Source organism: Ctenopharyngodon idella, chromosome 3 (assembly GCF_019924925.1).
Source record: "Ctenopharyngodon idella isolate HZGC_01 chromosome 3, HZGC01, whole genome shotgun sequence".
Classification (NCBI taxonomy): Eukaryota; Metazoa; Chordata; class Actinopteri; order Cypriniformes; family Xenocyprididae; genus Ctenopharyngodon; species Ctenopharyngodon idella.
This window is the reverse complement of record NC_067222.1, coordinates 54,101,620-54,119,214: the sequence shown is the minus strand read 5'-3', so window position 1 is coordinate 54,119,214 and position 17,595 is coordinate 54,101,620. Positions and strand designations below refer to the sequence as shown.

Sequence of the window (17,595 nt, the reverse complement as noted above, 5' to 3'; positions counted from 1 at the left end):
ATAATTTATTCATCATGCTGATAAGATTATGTGAAGTCTTATTTTTGTAATGGTAAAAAGCTTGCAGTTTCCTCAATGACAATTTTTTTTAATGTATTCTGTTAATCAACATTAATAATCATTATTACATCCTAGCTGTATTTGACTATCTTCTCTCAGACGAACACAATCTGAGTTATATTAAAAAATATCCTGGCTCTTCTAAGCTTTACAATTTGTTCATGATTCTGAAGCCAAAAAAAGTGCATCCATCCATTATAAAAGTACTCCATACGACTCCAGGGGGTGAATAAAGGCCTTCTGAAGCAAAGCGATGGAATTTTGTAAAATAAAATAAAAATATCCATATTTATAACTTTATAAACTATAATAACCAGCTTCTGGCAAACATCCATACACAAGTCAACTTAGTCGACAAGTCACGGAAGCGTAACCTCTGACCCAACACATGACGTATTGACGAACGCGGAAGAGCAGAGGATAGAGCCAAACAAAACACCTGTCACAAATTAAAAGTCTAAAATGAGTTTTTTTAAAAAAAATAAAAATGTCAGAGGATTTCGATATAAGAGTAGAGGAGCCTAGCCTTATTTGTTTAAACTGCGAGAGGCATCTAAGCTTATGCTACTCCAAAGTTGCATCAGAGGTTATGCTTCCACTGCAAGTCGACTTGGAAGCTGGTTATTAAAGTTTATAGGCCCGGTTTCACAGACAGGGCTTAGCTAGGATTAAATTAGGCTTGGCCTAAACTAGGATTAGGCCTTAGTTCAATTAGGGCAGTGGTTCCCAAACCTTTTAGAGTGGAGTACCCCTTGAGGCATTTACCATCCTTCTGCATACCCCCTGTCTTCCTCTTAGACTGCACCTTTTCCATTAAGGAACAATATTTGCCCCTAAATTGACTTTTACAGTGCATTTTTTTTTTTTTTTAATCTTTATAAATAGTTTTACAACATTAATAAAGTTTTAAATTAAAAAAAAAGTTCAATAGAAAAATATGCAATGGTAAACTTGAAAAGTGTTTCTTTTAAATACTTAAACCAACAGTAGATGGTAAGTCACTGTTTTAATGCGTGAGTCATCGAGTTGTTAGTTCAACAAAGCAAGTGGCTGTATTTATGAATGAATCATTGAATCACAAACAATTCGTTCAAAGCCGCAGATTCGTTCACTAAACACCGCTGTGTGTTGTAGTTCTGCTGTGGCTTTCGTTGGAGCGATTACTTCGTTGCAAAATAGAGCAAATACTGACACTATAGTGAAGGACATCATTTAATATTACCCGTTTGTTTGTTGAAATGTTGTATAAAATCAATGTCACACTTGCAATTGTGTAAATATTTGGATTTGCATTCTTGCTCGTATAATTTTATCAACATTAAAAACAAGAACTTACAAAAGATATGTTTTGTATGAAGAGTTTGAATCTTAAATTGATCTCTATGCACCTTTTGTGCCAGGCTATTTGTTCAAGTGCTAAATATACCAGTACATTGTCAAGAATGGCAGTAATGTAGCGCGATTTGCTCAGGCAGCAGACTCCGCACGCAACCTATATGCACCCATATGCACGCTGCTTATGTGGAAATGGACGCTGTAAGATTTGACCACAAAACGTGGTATTTTGATTGGATGTATTTATGTATTCATGTAGTCTTGCATTTAAGGCATTGTGCCTGTTAGAAAATATATGGTCGGTTTTAATGTTATTTTAAGGTGGGGAAGAATTAAATGAACGGCAACATTTGGCATTTTGTTCGCGTACCCCCTCTGTCACCTCATGTACCCCCAGGGGTACACGTACCCCAGTTTGGGAACAACTGAATTATGGCATTTAAGTAGCTTTTATAAATGAGTACTAGAAAAAAACATTACTGGTGTGCATCTTGAGATAAAATAATGGCACTGACATATTTTTTACATATAATCTAAAACAGCTCAAACATGCATTTTTGTCTAGGACTAGCTTAAGCCTTGTCTGTGAAACTGGGGGATGAAGTTTTAAATATGGATTTGATTTTTTTTTTTTTTTTTTTTTTTTTTAAAAACCCATTGCTTCACTTCAGAAGGCCTTTATTCACCCCCTGGAGTCGTATAGATTATATTTATGGTGGATGGATGCACTTATTTGGGCTTCAGAATTATGACCGCCATTCACTCCCATTATAAAGCTTGGAAGAGCCAGGATATATCTCCAATTGTGTTTGTCTGAAAGAAGATAGTCATATACACCTAGGATGGCTTGCGGTTGAGTAAATCATTGGATAATTTTCATTTTTGAGTGAACTATTCCTTCAATTGACAGTAATGACCCTGGAATAAGTTCCGGTTCATTTTTAATTAATTATTTTTATTAATTATAAGTAATATTAAACAGTTTGTGTAAATAAACATTTATGCTATTTCACATTCTGTTCCACCTTTGTAGTGTAAAAGATGGCTTCTGTCAATACATGTAAGTTTTCGACATTAAAGACAACACAGGTAATCATAAAAATTGCACTTATGAAGGTAAAAAAAAAAAAAAAAAAGCCCCTGGAAAACAACTGCAAGGGGCCCCTTAATGGAAAAGTTAATTTCTGACCCTGGCATGGGGTAACGTCTGGCAGTTGCAGTTTGTACTTCAGGTTCACACAGTGTGTATGTGACCACGGATGTGGTCGGGCAAAGCGTTTCAGGAGCGTTGTGTCTGCAGCAGTGCAGCAAAATCATTCACACACCAAGTCTGTTTTTTCAGTGCTACACATGCTGAATTAAAGTGACAGCGCATTGTTTGTGGTCAAAATGAACACAGATTGACATGAAAATGTAGTAATCTCACCATAAATGTATTTAATTAAATTATACTATTATTTTTCATAGTCATCTTTTTACTTTAAGCCTGGGGTAAAGCAAAGAAAAGCAAAACACTTGCAAATTAGTAGCAAAAATAACTGATGTGGTAAAAATAATATAAAATATAAATTTTTTTATGTGAAATGCACTGCACAGTTTGTTATATAACATGTGGGCGAAGGCTACGAATTTCAGAATTCTACATTCAGTTTCAGAATTCAGTCAGAGAGCGCTCGCATTGAACAAAACTCTTCCTTTCAGCAATGACTAATCTGAACGCCTCTGATTGGCCATCGCATTCATAACTTTGTCTCTGGCACTGCCAACTTATAAAGTCTAACCATCTTACTGGTGTGTCAGTATTATTTAAATAAATGTTTTTTTTTATTTTTATTAAACCACATAGCTTGTCATTAATTAGTTTAGATATGCTGTGATTTGAAATTTGAATATGGATTTTATTCTTATTTTACATGTATAACCCTAAAGTTTACATAAACCCTGCCCCCGGGAACGGACAACAAAGGGCAGTTCCTCGAGGGACGACCACGACAGAGTGAAGAAACATAAACGAAAGTGACATGTGAAGGCCAAGTGTGGTAACCCATACTCTGAATTTGTCCTCTAAATTTAACCCATCCAAGTTAGTGTACACATATTATGAATAGTGAGTAGTGGTCACACACGTTGCAAACTGGACACACCCACGTTAGTGAGTAGCCGACTGGAATTAGCAATGTCACTTTAGAGTTGTAATGTTTTATATTTTAAGCATTTAATTTTTTTTTTCGCTTTATAGGTTTGTAACTTATCGTTTGAAAGTTTTAGTTATTTAAAGGGGTGGTTGATTATGATTTGACTTTTTTAACTTTAGCAATGTTGCTGTTTGATCATAAACAACATCTGCAAAGTTACGACGCTCAAAGTTCAATGCAAAGGGAGATATTTTCTTTTACAGAAATCGCTTTTTAAGGACTACAATAAATGGCTAGTAGGGACTACAACAAGCTTCTTCCTGGGTTGTGACATCACTAATCCTAAAATTCACATAAACCCTGCCCCCAAGAACACACAACAAAGGGGGTGAGGCCATGTTGGGCTGCTTTAGAGAAGAGGAAGTGTTGTTACCATACCGTCATTTTACACCAGACTGCTTCACAAACGAGAATCAATTCAACGCTGGATTTGCACAAAAGATTAACATGATGGCACATGCTAGTGGATGAGTTGAATCAACTCCACAGCAACTACATAAATTTATCCACTAACCATTCAGAAACGTCCAGTTTCATTCTAAAAGTTCTAACTTCTTTCAGACAGTTTGTTTCAATGAACTGGTTCAAAAAACCGGTTCACCGGTTCACATAATGAGGTCAATTCTATCATCCCGGCAGATGAAAATACATTCAAACACATTCACGTTTTATTTATTATTAAAGAAACTTATATTTTGTCAAATTCTGCCCCTCATTCAAGTCCTCAGTTCACCCGTGCTCATAGTATCAGCACATCATCAGATGCCCGAGAGAAACAGTTTAGTTCAGACGGTGCTATCACGCATGCTCAGTACCTCCAGCTCATCGGTTCTCAGTATCAAATGTGTCTGAAAGAAACAGTTCTCGGTTCTGTATTGGAGCCGAGGAGGAGAAGGAGAAGGAGGAGCCGAGTAGCTGAGAACTGCTGCAACCTGAATGTAGTCGAACAAAACTAAAAGTCAAAGCATGTCTCCAGTATGTTTAATACATTTCTACTGTTTTGATTAACACATGTATAATGTATTATAAACATTTATTTTGCATCAAGATTTATTTCAACTTACTTAGAAATTAAACAAGCTATTCTATGCATTATTAAAACAAATAAATGGTTAGTCTGACAGTTTTACAATCCATTCATTGTATCCAATTTTTTAAATAATAAAGTAATAAGACAGTAATTATGTGATAAACATGTTTCCAACATGTTTTATTTTGTTACAATTTTTGATGTTGAACCAGAATTCTTAAGAAACATGCCTCATGCCTCAGTTCATGTACTGATTTGAGAACTGTTGACTCGAGCACCCCTGTAGCATGCATTCTCACTATCAGCTGCTTGTGCTCATCAGTTCTCTCAGCACAGCATGTCTCAGTTCAGTGAACTGTTGGAGTAACTGGAGTAACATATACTCCGGGTAATTTCGAGTTGGAAGGACTGTCAGGCATGTCCAAAAGTGAGTAACTTGTGGATCAGCGCTGACTCGAGACGCAAACTGTTTAGAATGATTCAGTCTGATTTGGTGAACTGGTTCGACCGGTTCACTAAAAAGAACCGGTTCAAAAGACCCAGATAGCAATTTTGTGTCGGCCCAGATCCGGCCCACATCTGGCACATGCGGAATGATGATTCTGGGCCACATGTGGCAGGAATGATGGCACTTGGGCAGACCGCTCCTTTTTGCCAGATCTGGGCCACAAGCAGGCCATGGAAATGCCACATGTCAGCCAAGAGCAAGGTAAATAAACCAGAACTAAAATCTTTATATATTATTTATAGAGTCATCTCAGCATTAGCAAGCCTGTTATCAAGCAAAATCACTGAAGGAAAGAAGAAAAAAAAAAAAAAGAGACACAAGAAGCAGAAACACAAGAACTACAACTGACTTCAGCCACAGCATTAGAGGAAATCAACTGAAGATAAAATACATTAAATCTCTGAATATCTGATTAAACAACTCCACAAACAGCATTACCAGCTTCACTTATTGCTAACCAGACTGACTTTATTTCTGACATACATCTACAGCAGTTCTTATTGAGAATTAGTTTAACTCTCATGTTTGTTTCATTTGAGGTTACAATGATTGAGATTGATGTTTCCATTAGTTGGCCTCTTAACTTTTATTATGTATTTGTTTATTCTGGCTGCTGTGATAATGTGTTTGGCAAGCACATTTGCTGTAGCAACAAAAATTGAAGTGAGATCAGGTGTTGGCTATTAGCTATTGATGGTTTTATAACCATTGTGAAATGGCCTGAATCACTGATGTTGTTTAAATGTAAGAAATTGTTTTGTGCTATTAATATTACAAACCCTGTGTTTCAGTGACGTGAGATCCAGCTGTATTGCAGAAATTAGAAAATTAAAAAAAAAAAAAAAAGTACTTTGAGATGACACACAAAGACATCAAGAATCAGCACATGAATCTCAACAATGGTGACAATCAAAAGTGTCATGTAGCTGCAAATAATGCTGGGTACCATAGTACAAAACTCCCAGAATGCATCAGAGCATAGATAAATTATGCAGCTGATCTGATTATCTGAATATTTTGTTTATTGTCACCATTGTTGAGACTCATATGCTGATTACTGATATCTGTGTTTGTCAATGTTGTTTGCTTTTTTGTTTTCTCTTTTTTATCTTCAATCTTCTAACTGATCCACTGAACCACAGCAGCCAAAGAAAACAAATATATATATTTGTTAAAAAAAGTAAAGAGGCCAACTAATGGAAACATCAATCACCATCATGGTAACCTCAAATGAAACAAACATGAGAGTTAAACTTCTGTTAATTCTCAATAAGAACTTCTGTAGATGAATGCTGTTTGTGGAGTTGTTTAATCAGATCTTCAGAGATTTAATGTCTTTTATCTTCAGTTGATTTCATCTAAGCCTGTGGCTGAAGTCAGTTGTAGTTCTTGTGTTTCCGCTCGTCTCTTTTTTTCTTCTTTCCTTCAGTGATTCTGCTTGATAACAGGCTTGTTAATGACTCTATAAATAATATAAAAAGATTTTGTGGATCAGATAAGGTCCAGTTGTTTTATTTCTTTGCTCTTGGCTCACATGTGGCATTTCTATGGCCTGCTTGTGGCCCAGATCTGGCAAACCGGAGCGGTCTGCCCAAGTGCCATCATTCCTGCCAAATGTGGGCCAGATCATCATTCCGCATGTGCCAGATGTGGGCTGGATCTGGGCAGAAACAATGTTGCTATCTGGGGAACAATTTGTTCACAAACTGGACAACACTACTCATTTGCATTTAAAGGGACACACACAAAAAAGTGTGTTTTTCTTACTCCCAAATACGGGCAAATTTAACAAGTTATAATAAATGATCTGTGGGGTATTTTCAGCTGAAACTTCACAGACACATTCTGGGGACACCAGAGACTTTTCTCCTTGTGAAAAGGGGCATAAATAGATCCCCTTTAAATTGACAACTTTAACACCATAAACACTATATAACTATATCCAACAGTTAGTTGTGGTCCTGGGATCTGATTGGCTGAGAGTCTTCCAGGAGTATGATATTTCACCAGTATCAGCACTGGGTCTGTTCACTGTTTTATATCACTCCGTTTGTGTCTGTGTGTTCTAGACAGGCAGCATTTCTCACAGAGGAGGAGAAAACCCATTATAATTTTACAAACACTACTGTTGTTGTGTCACGGAATGTAGTTACGACTCTTTCAAGTGAGAATGTTGTTGTTTAAACCTCAAATCTGCAGTTTATTTATAATGATAGCATCTATTTGCACATTTGATCAGATGTTTTGGGATATGTGAGCTCCAGCGGCCGTTCAGCACTCACGAACCTGCCGAGAACAGCCTGATCTCAGCCAGCTCTTCTGACATTACCGCTGGCTCTACAGTGGATGAACATAAGATATCAAGCTAAGTGTTGATTCAGCATGACTTTGGCTACATCCAAATGAGACGAAGGACCTGCATCTAGACATGATGATAACGCAGCCCTGACGTTTCAACTAAACTATCCCCTGCGAAGGCCCATTTCCCTTTCCTTTCCCTATGTATAGATAAAACGTTTTCAAAATTATTCCAGTTTGCATAGATACGCGGACACAACAAATTTTTCTGTATTATGCGGACCAGTAAATTAATTTGGCAAATATATCTTTTTTAAAAAGACCAAGCTTCTGCACACATACACACTCAAACATGCAAACCTATAGACTAAACACGTAAATGAACGGCAAGAATGCATTAAAGGTATTCGGTTTTCATTAGGAAAGGTGTCATTTAAGCAGCCCCTAAAGTAATAATTAACCATTATTACAACAGAAGTGATTCAATCCAAATCCAACTTTAGCTCGATAAGAATTTTCCTATTGTCACTGTGAAGCTGCTTTAAAACAATATATATTGTGAAAAGCGCTATATAAATGAAGATGACTTGACTTGACGTTCACACTGTCAGTCCAATTCTGATTATTTGTGTATCCGATTGGAATCTGAATAGGATTTCAAACAACATATGAATGTAGCTTGAAACAGATTTGCAAAAATTGCATTTCATGTGATCTTTTGCCATTCACACTGTCTGATCGGATTTCAATCGGACATGCAAAAAAATTTGACTTGAATTTTGAACGTAGCCTTTGATGAGTAAAAAGATGTTGGATCGATGTTGGTCGGAGATCAACATTGTTTCGATGTGAAACATCGTTTCTACATTGAATCTACATTGAACAGCACGAGTTCATCACTAATGCTCAATCATCACTTAAACATTTAATTATCTTATTAGCTTCAACAATGTTTTAGTGTTACTTTTTTACTCTTTGTAGATTGGACTCATTTAGACATAAAGCAAGTGAAAATTTAACACTGAGGATTTTAATGTGCTACTTTACAGCTATGCAATTCTCTAATTTATTTTTTCTGTATTATATTACTTACTATTATGTATTACTTATTACTACTATGTTAATTAAATTTAAGTTGTAGAAGTGCACTAGAACATAGTAGAAGTTTAACATACTTGAGTTTGAGCTGTCTGTGGATTGGATGGTTGACTGTATCTCCGGGGTGATTGTAGCTCAGATCCAGCTCTCTCAGGTTTGTGGGGTTTGAACTCAAAGCTGAAGACACATAACGAAAGCCTTCCTCTGTCACCATACAGCCAGACAACCTACAAACACACAACAACAATCCACATCACATTAGTTTGGCAGTCAGACATCAGTAACACACAGTCATTTGGGAGCAGACCAGGACAAGCCGGATTCCACCAAAGCATTTTTATCTTTATGCACACAATAATAATCTTTTACATTGTAATCTTTTTATTTGTAATATTTGGCATGTTTGTGTGCTGCTGTGTGTGTAATAAGCAGAGTGTACGCATGTTGTGCACCTGCATATAAGCACATATTACTAACGCGCTCTTTAAATACCAAAAACAATACTGCACCATTGACTTTAAACCAGTTTTCAGTTGGTCAATGGTGCAGTTGTTTTCAGTTCCTCAAAATGGTAACGTGCCAACAATGCGCCTGAACACACCTCGTTTTCAGACCAGGACACCCATGGGTGCACAAATGGGCACAGATGCATTTGCTATTTAAACAACGTGGCGCAGGATGTAAAAATAATAACTGCGTCAGGCTGAAACTATCAAAAAACACTTGCGTCGTGCCATGAGTATATGATAGGGCCCATAATGTTTACAAAGTAGTGAAAGAAAGAATATAAAAATGACATTTAAAGACAAAATTTCTAACTTTGTTGCTAAAATAAAATAGGAAGCCACTTTCAGATTCTCACACACACACACACTTGAAAACACAACAATGAAATCTTCACTTTCAGGTCAATTAAAAACTCACTGTCAATCAAAACCCCGCCCACACGAGAGATTTGTTTCAGAATGGCACAGTGAATTATTTTTTTCCAATTTCAAAGAGTTTTTTCATAATTTTTTAATTCATATTTTTATTAATTTATTGAAAAGTTACGTTCAAAACATTTGGCACAAATCTAATTCCATATTAGTCAAGTATGGCCAAACTGAGTGCAGCTGAGAAGCAGTGACTTTACAGGCAGTGCAGTTAGATTGAGAACCTAAACACAGAGCAGAGTATTTGCAGAAAAGGAAACAGGACAGTGCAGAGATATTGAGACAAAAAAGAAAACAAATGAAAGACAGAAATGAGCTCAATGCAAGGCACAGAGAGACTGTCAGCAAAGATGCAAAGACTCAGAACAGAAATAATAATAATCAGGTGTAATGCTTATGTAAATGTGTGTATCATCAGCGTAGCAGTGACGGGAACTGTCATTTACAGACAGATCATTATGAAATTATTTATTTGTGGTTTGCGATGCAGCTGCCATCAGACCCAATACAGTTTACTGCTTCATCTTTTAATAACAGTTTATTTACAGTGAAATGCACTGAAAAAACATAATCATCTAACACAATCCGGGACGGCATTAAAAAAAAACATCCACTTGCTCCTGATGCTGGCTACAAAAACACAAACAAGCTGTTTCCTTTACTCTACTGTTTGTCCTGTTGTCAGCAGACTCAAATGTGTGGAGTATATCAGAAACTGAATAGGCATCTGTATAATGTGTCCAGTGTAGTTAATGGTGATTAAGATAACCAAAGGCCCCTGGGCTACAGCATTACGGTAAGCCCTCTTACCCCAGTTTTTTTTTTTTTTATAGCTTCCAGCCAAATAATGTAGAAACCCCACATAGAGATGTAAAGGATGACAAATAGCATTAGTTTTATAAAACAAATATGTTGCAATATAGAGACTCGAGGTTTCGGTCTGACAGCGATGATATATTCTCATTTATAGCATTTATTTTTACATATTTTTTGGAATTTGATCATTTTCCATGGCACACCTGACAACCTATCATGGAACAACATTATTATAGGCATTAAACAGAGGTAATATGAAAAGAAAATCCATCAACATTTTTCTAGCCAAAATGCAAGTTTACAGGTAGGCTACAGCTCCATGATACAAATAACATAAATTATATAAAATGTTTTATTCATCAGCAGTAGATCATAATAATCACTTGGCATAAATGTGGGCTATTTGTGATTTCAAACTGCTCTATAAGCGGAACAGCACTGCATGTTTCAAAGTAAAGTATGTATAATTTATGTTATTTGTAAAAAAAAAAAATTAAAAAAAAATAAATATCAAATTTAAACAATATTTTGATTCCAGCAGGGCGGCTCTCTTGCACTGAATGATGTTACAGAAAACTAGTTATCCAGTCCGGTACCGTTCACACGGCAGGGCTTTACCGAAAATGCAGTTGAAAGTCCTGAAAACATACGGGTGTGCGAGTTTGTTTAATGCTGTTGTCACTGCTGCACACTCCCATATATACAAATAATTATTTGATTTTTTTTTTTTCTTGCAACCAGTAGGCCCCTCCTCAGTGCAGGCCCCTGGCCTTCGCCTATGGAAGCCAGTGCGTTAACGTGCCCCAGATTATAATGGGTTCAATTAGTTTTTGATGGGATGCGTCATACTGTGAATTATTCAGATCCTGTGAGAAACTGTTCTAACGTGTGGAGTATACATGAATATTCATATATTCGCTCTGCAGCGGCCGTGGCATTTTGAACTTGAATGGAATGGAAATTGTTGTTCAGATTACCACTTGTATTATGGATTATTTCAATCTGGTAATAAAGCAGAAAGGACATGCGCCCCATAATTGTTCATATTCTCTACATATTTCATAAAATGATTTGCTTTGCCTGTGCTTTTATTAACATTATGGATACAAAAGACCAAGAGCACAACAAATTGAGCACATATTTCTGTTACTCTTCATTGTTGTTTATCGTATCTTTTGTTGTAAACTGTGCCTCTTCCTTGTTTTTTATTCCACAGCATAGGGTTGTCGCAATAACCACAATATCGTAAAACTGTGCTACTGACAAGACAACTGCAGAAGAATGCAAGAACCACAACAACCGCAATATTTGCATGTTATCTTTTTCCGTAAGGTTATGCCCTTCTCAATTTACACTTTGCGTATGAGTACTGAATATTAAATAAGTTAGTAATGATAACATGATGTTTATGTTACCATGGTGATTTGTAGAGAGGCTCCATAGATTTTGACTTAACCAGCCTAAACAGACAGTGAATGTGAGAGAAATTATCTGAGCATGTGTAATTACCTGCATCAGCCCGAGTCATATATGTGACCCTGGACCACAAAACCATTCCTAAGTCACACGGGTATATTTGTAGCAATAGCCAACAATACATTGTATGGGTCAAAATTATCAATTTTTCTTTTATGCCAAAAATCATTAGGATATTAAGTAAAGATCATGTTCCATTAAGATATTTTTTGTAAATTTCCTACTGTAAATATATCAAAAATGTATTTTTGTGAGTGGATATGCATTCCTAAGGACTTCATTTGAACAGCTTTATAGGTGATTTTCTCAATATTTTAATTTTTTTGCACCCTTAGATTCCAGAATTTCAAATAGTTGTGTCTCAGCCAAATATTGTCCTAACAAACCATACATCAATGGAAAGCATATTTATTTAGCTTTCATATATATATATATATATATATATATATATATATATATATATAAAAAAAAAAAATTACCCTTATGACTGGTTTTGTGGTCCAGGGTCATATCTATTCATTAAAAAAGGTTGTCATGTCCAAGGAAAGTGAAATCTCTGTCTTAGCATCCTTTTAATTCTTAAGGGGATTTCCAATGAATGGCATCAGTGCTGGTAAATGCATTGAATCAATAAAATTGATCTCTATGAGGCAGTGTTAATTTTGGCAGCCATTTTTGATTTAGTCTTAGTCTTTATCTTCAGATGAAAATGCTCTTTAGTCTTAGTCACATTTTAGTCATTTTTGTCTTTCATATTTTTGTCTAGTTTTAGTTGACGAAAAGTCATTGCATTTTTGTCAAGTTTAAGTCATTACTTTTAGTCAAGCTACAGTTACCAACATTAATTTTGATAGCTATTTTATATGTAGTCTGTAGACAAAATAGTCATTATAATTTTTCTCTTTAGACAAATTCATTTAAGCTTTTTAGTGGTTCTCAAATGTTTTAGAGTGTCGTACCCCCTGAGGGATTTAACATCATTCTGTGCACCCTCTCATATCCACTTACTGCAGTTACACATTTTCAATTAAGGGACAATATTTGCCCTCTTAAATCGATTTTTCCAGTGCATTTTTTTTAACCTTTATAAATACCTTTATAAAATAAATAATGCTTAAAAAATTTCAATAAATACAAATAAAAACGAAGTGATTCTTTTAAATATTAAATTAAAACCACCAGTAGGTGGCGGTAAGTCACTGTTTTTATGAGTGAATCATCGAGTCATTCATTCATTCAGTATCTCTATGCAGTCTGTGTCCTATATTTGTTCTTCATGTTAGTAAGTGCTACATCCCCACTTTTACAAAGGTATATTGTGGAGAACAGCACTAATGTAGCGCGAGTAGAATAAAATGTATGGCAAAACTCAGCATTTTGTTTGGGTACGTCAGTTTGAGAACCACTGCTGGATATCAGCCTACACTTTGGTCGCAGATTTAGTCAGCAAACGAGCAGCGCAATATAGACCAACTGAATGACACTTTAATTTAAGTATAAAATCTGAAATGAAGATCGCTGAACTCCAGCTTACTTGTCTGTGTTTTCAGATCATCCGCACTTCTTCCTCAGTGTAGAGAGAGCTTGTGTGCGTGGTTGCCAGATTGCAAGGATTAAGTAAAATTTGTTCTTTTAACAGAAAAGCTCTGATAGGGTGTTTAAATTCTGGAAATCTGTCAACCGTAAGCATGGACCCTCGTAAAAACAGTCTGTAATGTTTTGTCTCCTTTATTCGACAAAAACAAAAAGTGATTTCAAAAGAGTGATTTTGGTAAAGTTTTTAGTCTTTTAGCCACATTTAAGTCTCATCTTTTTTTATCAACGATATTGCATGTGTTGTTTTAGTCACGTTATCATTAAATGACATTAGTGTCGTCTCTCATCATCTAGTCTTAGTCATGGAAAAACAGGTCGTCAACTAACATTTTTCTTCATAGTTTTCGTTAACACTGCTATGAGGTGAAACATCAACTTCAGCGTTACCCCTGCGATGCATTGCTGGTCAGCTGAGCCTTTTAAAGTGGCGCTCAAAGTTAAAATGGTTTCAATAGCTTGTTTCATTACATCTTTCTTTGAGTGAAGCAGCATTTTTGTAGATGAATGAACGGTTTAAAGACTCACTCACCTTCCCTTGCGGCCTAACAGTGTAACTGCACTGACTGACGGCCTGTCTAGAACGCGCAGAACTGGTGAAATATCAGCAGAAAGCCCATCGTCAAGTCAGATTCGAGAATCGGAACTAACTGTTATACATATAACAATAGTCCAACAAGCTTATTGTCAGGTTTATGTTCTGTTATGTAGACCCTTATTTTGACATTCTCTTCTGTTTACTTCACTTCCTGTTTCAACACTGTTTAGTGTTAGTTTAATTACTGAATATGACCTCATTACTTCGTAAGACCTGGCGATAATACTGCATGTCGAGCTATTCAGCCACTCAAAATTACAAAGGAACTTCCTTCACCGCGACAGCCCTAATGCAGCAACGTAATGTTCACAATAATAACAGAAATAAAACACAGATGTATCTAACTGCGTGTTCAAATAAAGATTGGTAAAGGTTCTCTGGTGTTATTTTGTGTTCCCTCTTGTCTTTGACCACAGTTAAACTTTGAGTAGGCAGAGCATTTGAATGTTGTGCCGGGGGGTGAGTGACACAATCCACTTAGGCTACTTTGAACATTAGGCTATCTAAAGATTTTGACTGATTACAGTTTTATAAAAGCAAGTTTTTTTTATTATTATTATTATTGTACAAAAGGGTTTTCACGTCACAAGGACTTTGTAACTCCATAACATGCAAGGTCGTAATAATAATAATAATAATAATAAATATAGCTGCAAGCAGCAATTGTTGGGACCAAGCACAAAGAAGGCACAACAAGTCATCCCAGCACAGCTGGGAGCATCAGACTTAATGCAACAATGAGCAATTAAAGACATTTAGGCAAAATGACTGAAAAATCATAAATACCTTCAATAATAATGATTTAATGATTTATCACTTTCAACCAATAGGTGGCGCTGTGAACAAATTGATGTGGTATGGTCAGAGTGTAAGGTTGAAAATATCCAAAGATATTTTAAAATGAACAAAGACATTTGCTTTAATGTTTCAACCCCCTCTCACTTGCTACAAGGGCCATTTGGAAGGCTCAAAGGTGTTGACAGTGATCAAGCCCTATAGGCCAAAATGTATGTACATTGGGGGTCTACGAATTGTCACACCTTTAGTACAGTGGGGGAAGTTTTAATCTTCTGACTGGTCAGTTTGAATGTCTCACATTTGGGTTTCAGTCACATGGTCAAGGAAGGGATAAAAGAAGATTGTAACTATTGCTCTGGCTCTTTTATTCTCTGCTCTTTTTCTGGGCTCTCTTTGATTCTTGGCTTTTCTTGGGCACTCTCTGGCCCTCTCTCTCTCTCTCTCTCTCAGCCTGAACCCCTGTAGGAGGTCCACCCTTACAGATGGTGCCGAAACCCGGGATCCCTTGCAGTGAGTTTTCTGAAATCTACTTTGATCGGTCATCAGAATGAGGACATTTTTTCGCAGTTGATCTTGTGAATGGATTAAAGCTGACGTTCTCAACACGGAATGGGTAAGTCTGTTTTCATTGTTTAATGGTATGATATTCAGATCTCCTCAGGGATGGAAGGGAACATTTCTGAAAAGAGTGATGTATTGTTTGCTTTATGGAGCAAAAAGGTTGAGCCTACCTTGTGCAAACTCAAGAAACAATATATTGGGATTAAATGTTTAGGTGATGAAATGCTCAAATGGTGGGACATAATTGGCAAACACCAAAAGAAATCAAAACATGGTGAAATAATTGAGGCTTTAAACTTCATAAGTTGTACACGGCTGCGTGATGTGACCACACATCTATTTTCAAGTATAGATGCTAAATGTAAAGAAGTGCTTTCTAAAAATGCAGAGACACAAAAGTCAGAGTTAAAGATTTAAGATCTTCAAACACAGCTAGATAATTTACTAGCTAACTAACAGTTAGCTCTGACTGAAAAGTGTAAAAAAACACAAAAAGACCATTGCAGATCTCAAGGCTAAGCTAAATGCTTAGAAGTCTCCCAAAATGCTTAACAGCGATGGGGCTGAAAAGTATGTTCACTTCTTAGATGAGGTGACTTGCTCTAATGAATCTGGAATGTTTTGTTCAGATGCCACTACTCAAGAAAGTGTGCCTATTTCAGTTTTTAAGGTGATGCAGCACCGTAATAGCGCAGAGTCATGTACCAGAACGCATGGTGTACAAGCATTAGAGAGTCATGAAAATCCTCAAACTCTAGGAGAACACAGCAAACAACCCTGTGGCAAAAAGAACAGGTTTTGCAGTTCCTGTCAGAAAATAGGCCATACAGAGGAAAAATGCTGGTCACTGGGTAGGGGTAGACCTCCACCTTATTTTCAGAAAAATATGAAAACCACATTCTAAGGGCAAAGATCAACACTCAATTGCAGATAAATCTCTAAGTGAGTTAACTGCATTGTTCATGCAAGGCCTCCAGCTACTGACTTCACTTGCTAGTGGATTAGCAGCCCAATGGCAATGATCCTGTTTGTATTTTCAAATTTGTAATTGTGCTAAACACATTGTGCGCATAGAACACACATTAAAGTTGTTTGTGATACTATATGTACACATAGACTAGCTGAGTTTATTCTTTAAAACACACGATTGCTTTACTGTAAGTGTTGTATGAAACACTTAGGTTAAAGGTTGTAGATGTTATCCATTCTAGACCATGTATCTTGTGTTAATTGGAACAATAAGTGTAGTACTGCAATTGTATTGCAATTTCTAGTTGCATGTGTGACTATGTTGAATTTGTTTGCCCCTAAGTGGAAAACTCTGCTATTTTCCATATAACTGGAATAAAACCATGTACAGGAGCACAGAATTGCCATGTGGCTACAATGTGATTCACAATTGTATTAACCATGAAAATGCTTTCCTCACAACAGGATTCAGCAACTCTGAACTTTACACTTTGTCATGCTTCTTAACAAAAACTTTGGTGTGGAGAAGTTTTGAGCCAGATCACACCTCATACCCACATTTTCAAGCTGGCTCCCTGTTACAAAAACAGGACCAAATTTGCATCACAATTGTTAAACCTCCTCATATTTCTTTGGATCATGATTGAATTTACACATAACCACAGCTAAATGCAGCCACATACAGTGGGTACGGAAAGTATTCAGACCCCCTTAAATTTTTCACTCTTTGTTATATTGCAGCCATTTGCTAAAATCATTTAAGTTCATTTTTTTTCCTCATTAATGTACACACAGCACCCCATATTGACAGAAAAACACAGAATTGTTGACATTTTTGCAGATTTATTAAAAAAGAAAAACTGAAATATCACATGGTCCTAAGTATTCAGACCCTTTGCTGTGACACTCATATATTTAACTCAGGTGCTGTCCATTTCTTCTGATCATCCTTGAGATGGTTCTACACCTTCATTTGAGTCCAGCTGTGTTTGATTATACTGATTGGACTTGATTAGGAAAGCCACACACCTGTCTATATAAGACCTTACAGCTCACAGTGCACGTCAGAGCAAATGAGAATCATGAGGTCAAAGGAACTGCCTGAAGAGCTCAGAGACAGAATTGTGGCAAGGCACAGATCTGGCCAAGGTTACAAAAAAATTTCTGCTGCACTTAAGGTTCCTAAGAGCACAGTGGCCTCCATAATTCTTAAATGGAAGACGTTTGGGACGACCAGAACCCTTCCTAGAGCTGGCCGTCCGGCCAAACTGAGCTATCGGGGGAGAAGAGCCTTGGTGAGAGAGGTAAAGAAGAACCCAAAGATC

General features: G+C 36.5%; 1 protein-coding gene across 2 annotated transcripts in view; it reads right to left on the bottom strand.

Moving 5' to 3' along the window:
• Positions 1-17,595, bottom strand: part of LOC127508738 (NACHT, LRR and PYD domains-containing protein 12-like) — a 68,729-nt gene that overhangs the window by 12,548 nt on the left and 38,586 nt on the right. The window contains exons 9-10 of one of the 2 annotated variants that reach the window (XR_007928900.1): positions 8,602-8,751; positions 4,406-4,522 (exon numbers count right to left, since the gene is read on the bottom strand). Coding sequence is in view for 1 of the 2 variants with exons in the window: in XM_051887057.1 (XP_051743017.1) it covers positions 8,602-8,751 (150 nt within the window). In the remaining variant the exon portion in view is untranslated. The remainder of the gene's footprint in view (positions 1-4,405; positions 4,523-8,601; positions 8,752-17,595) is intronic. The other variant, XM_051887057.1, reaches the window with a different exon arrangement.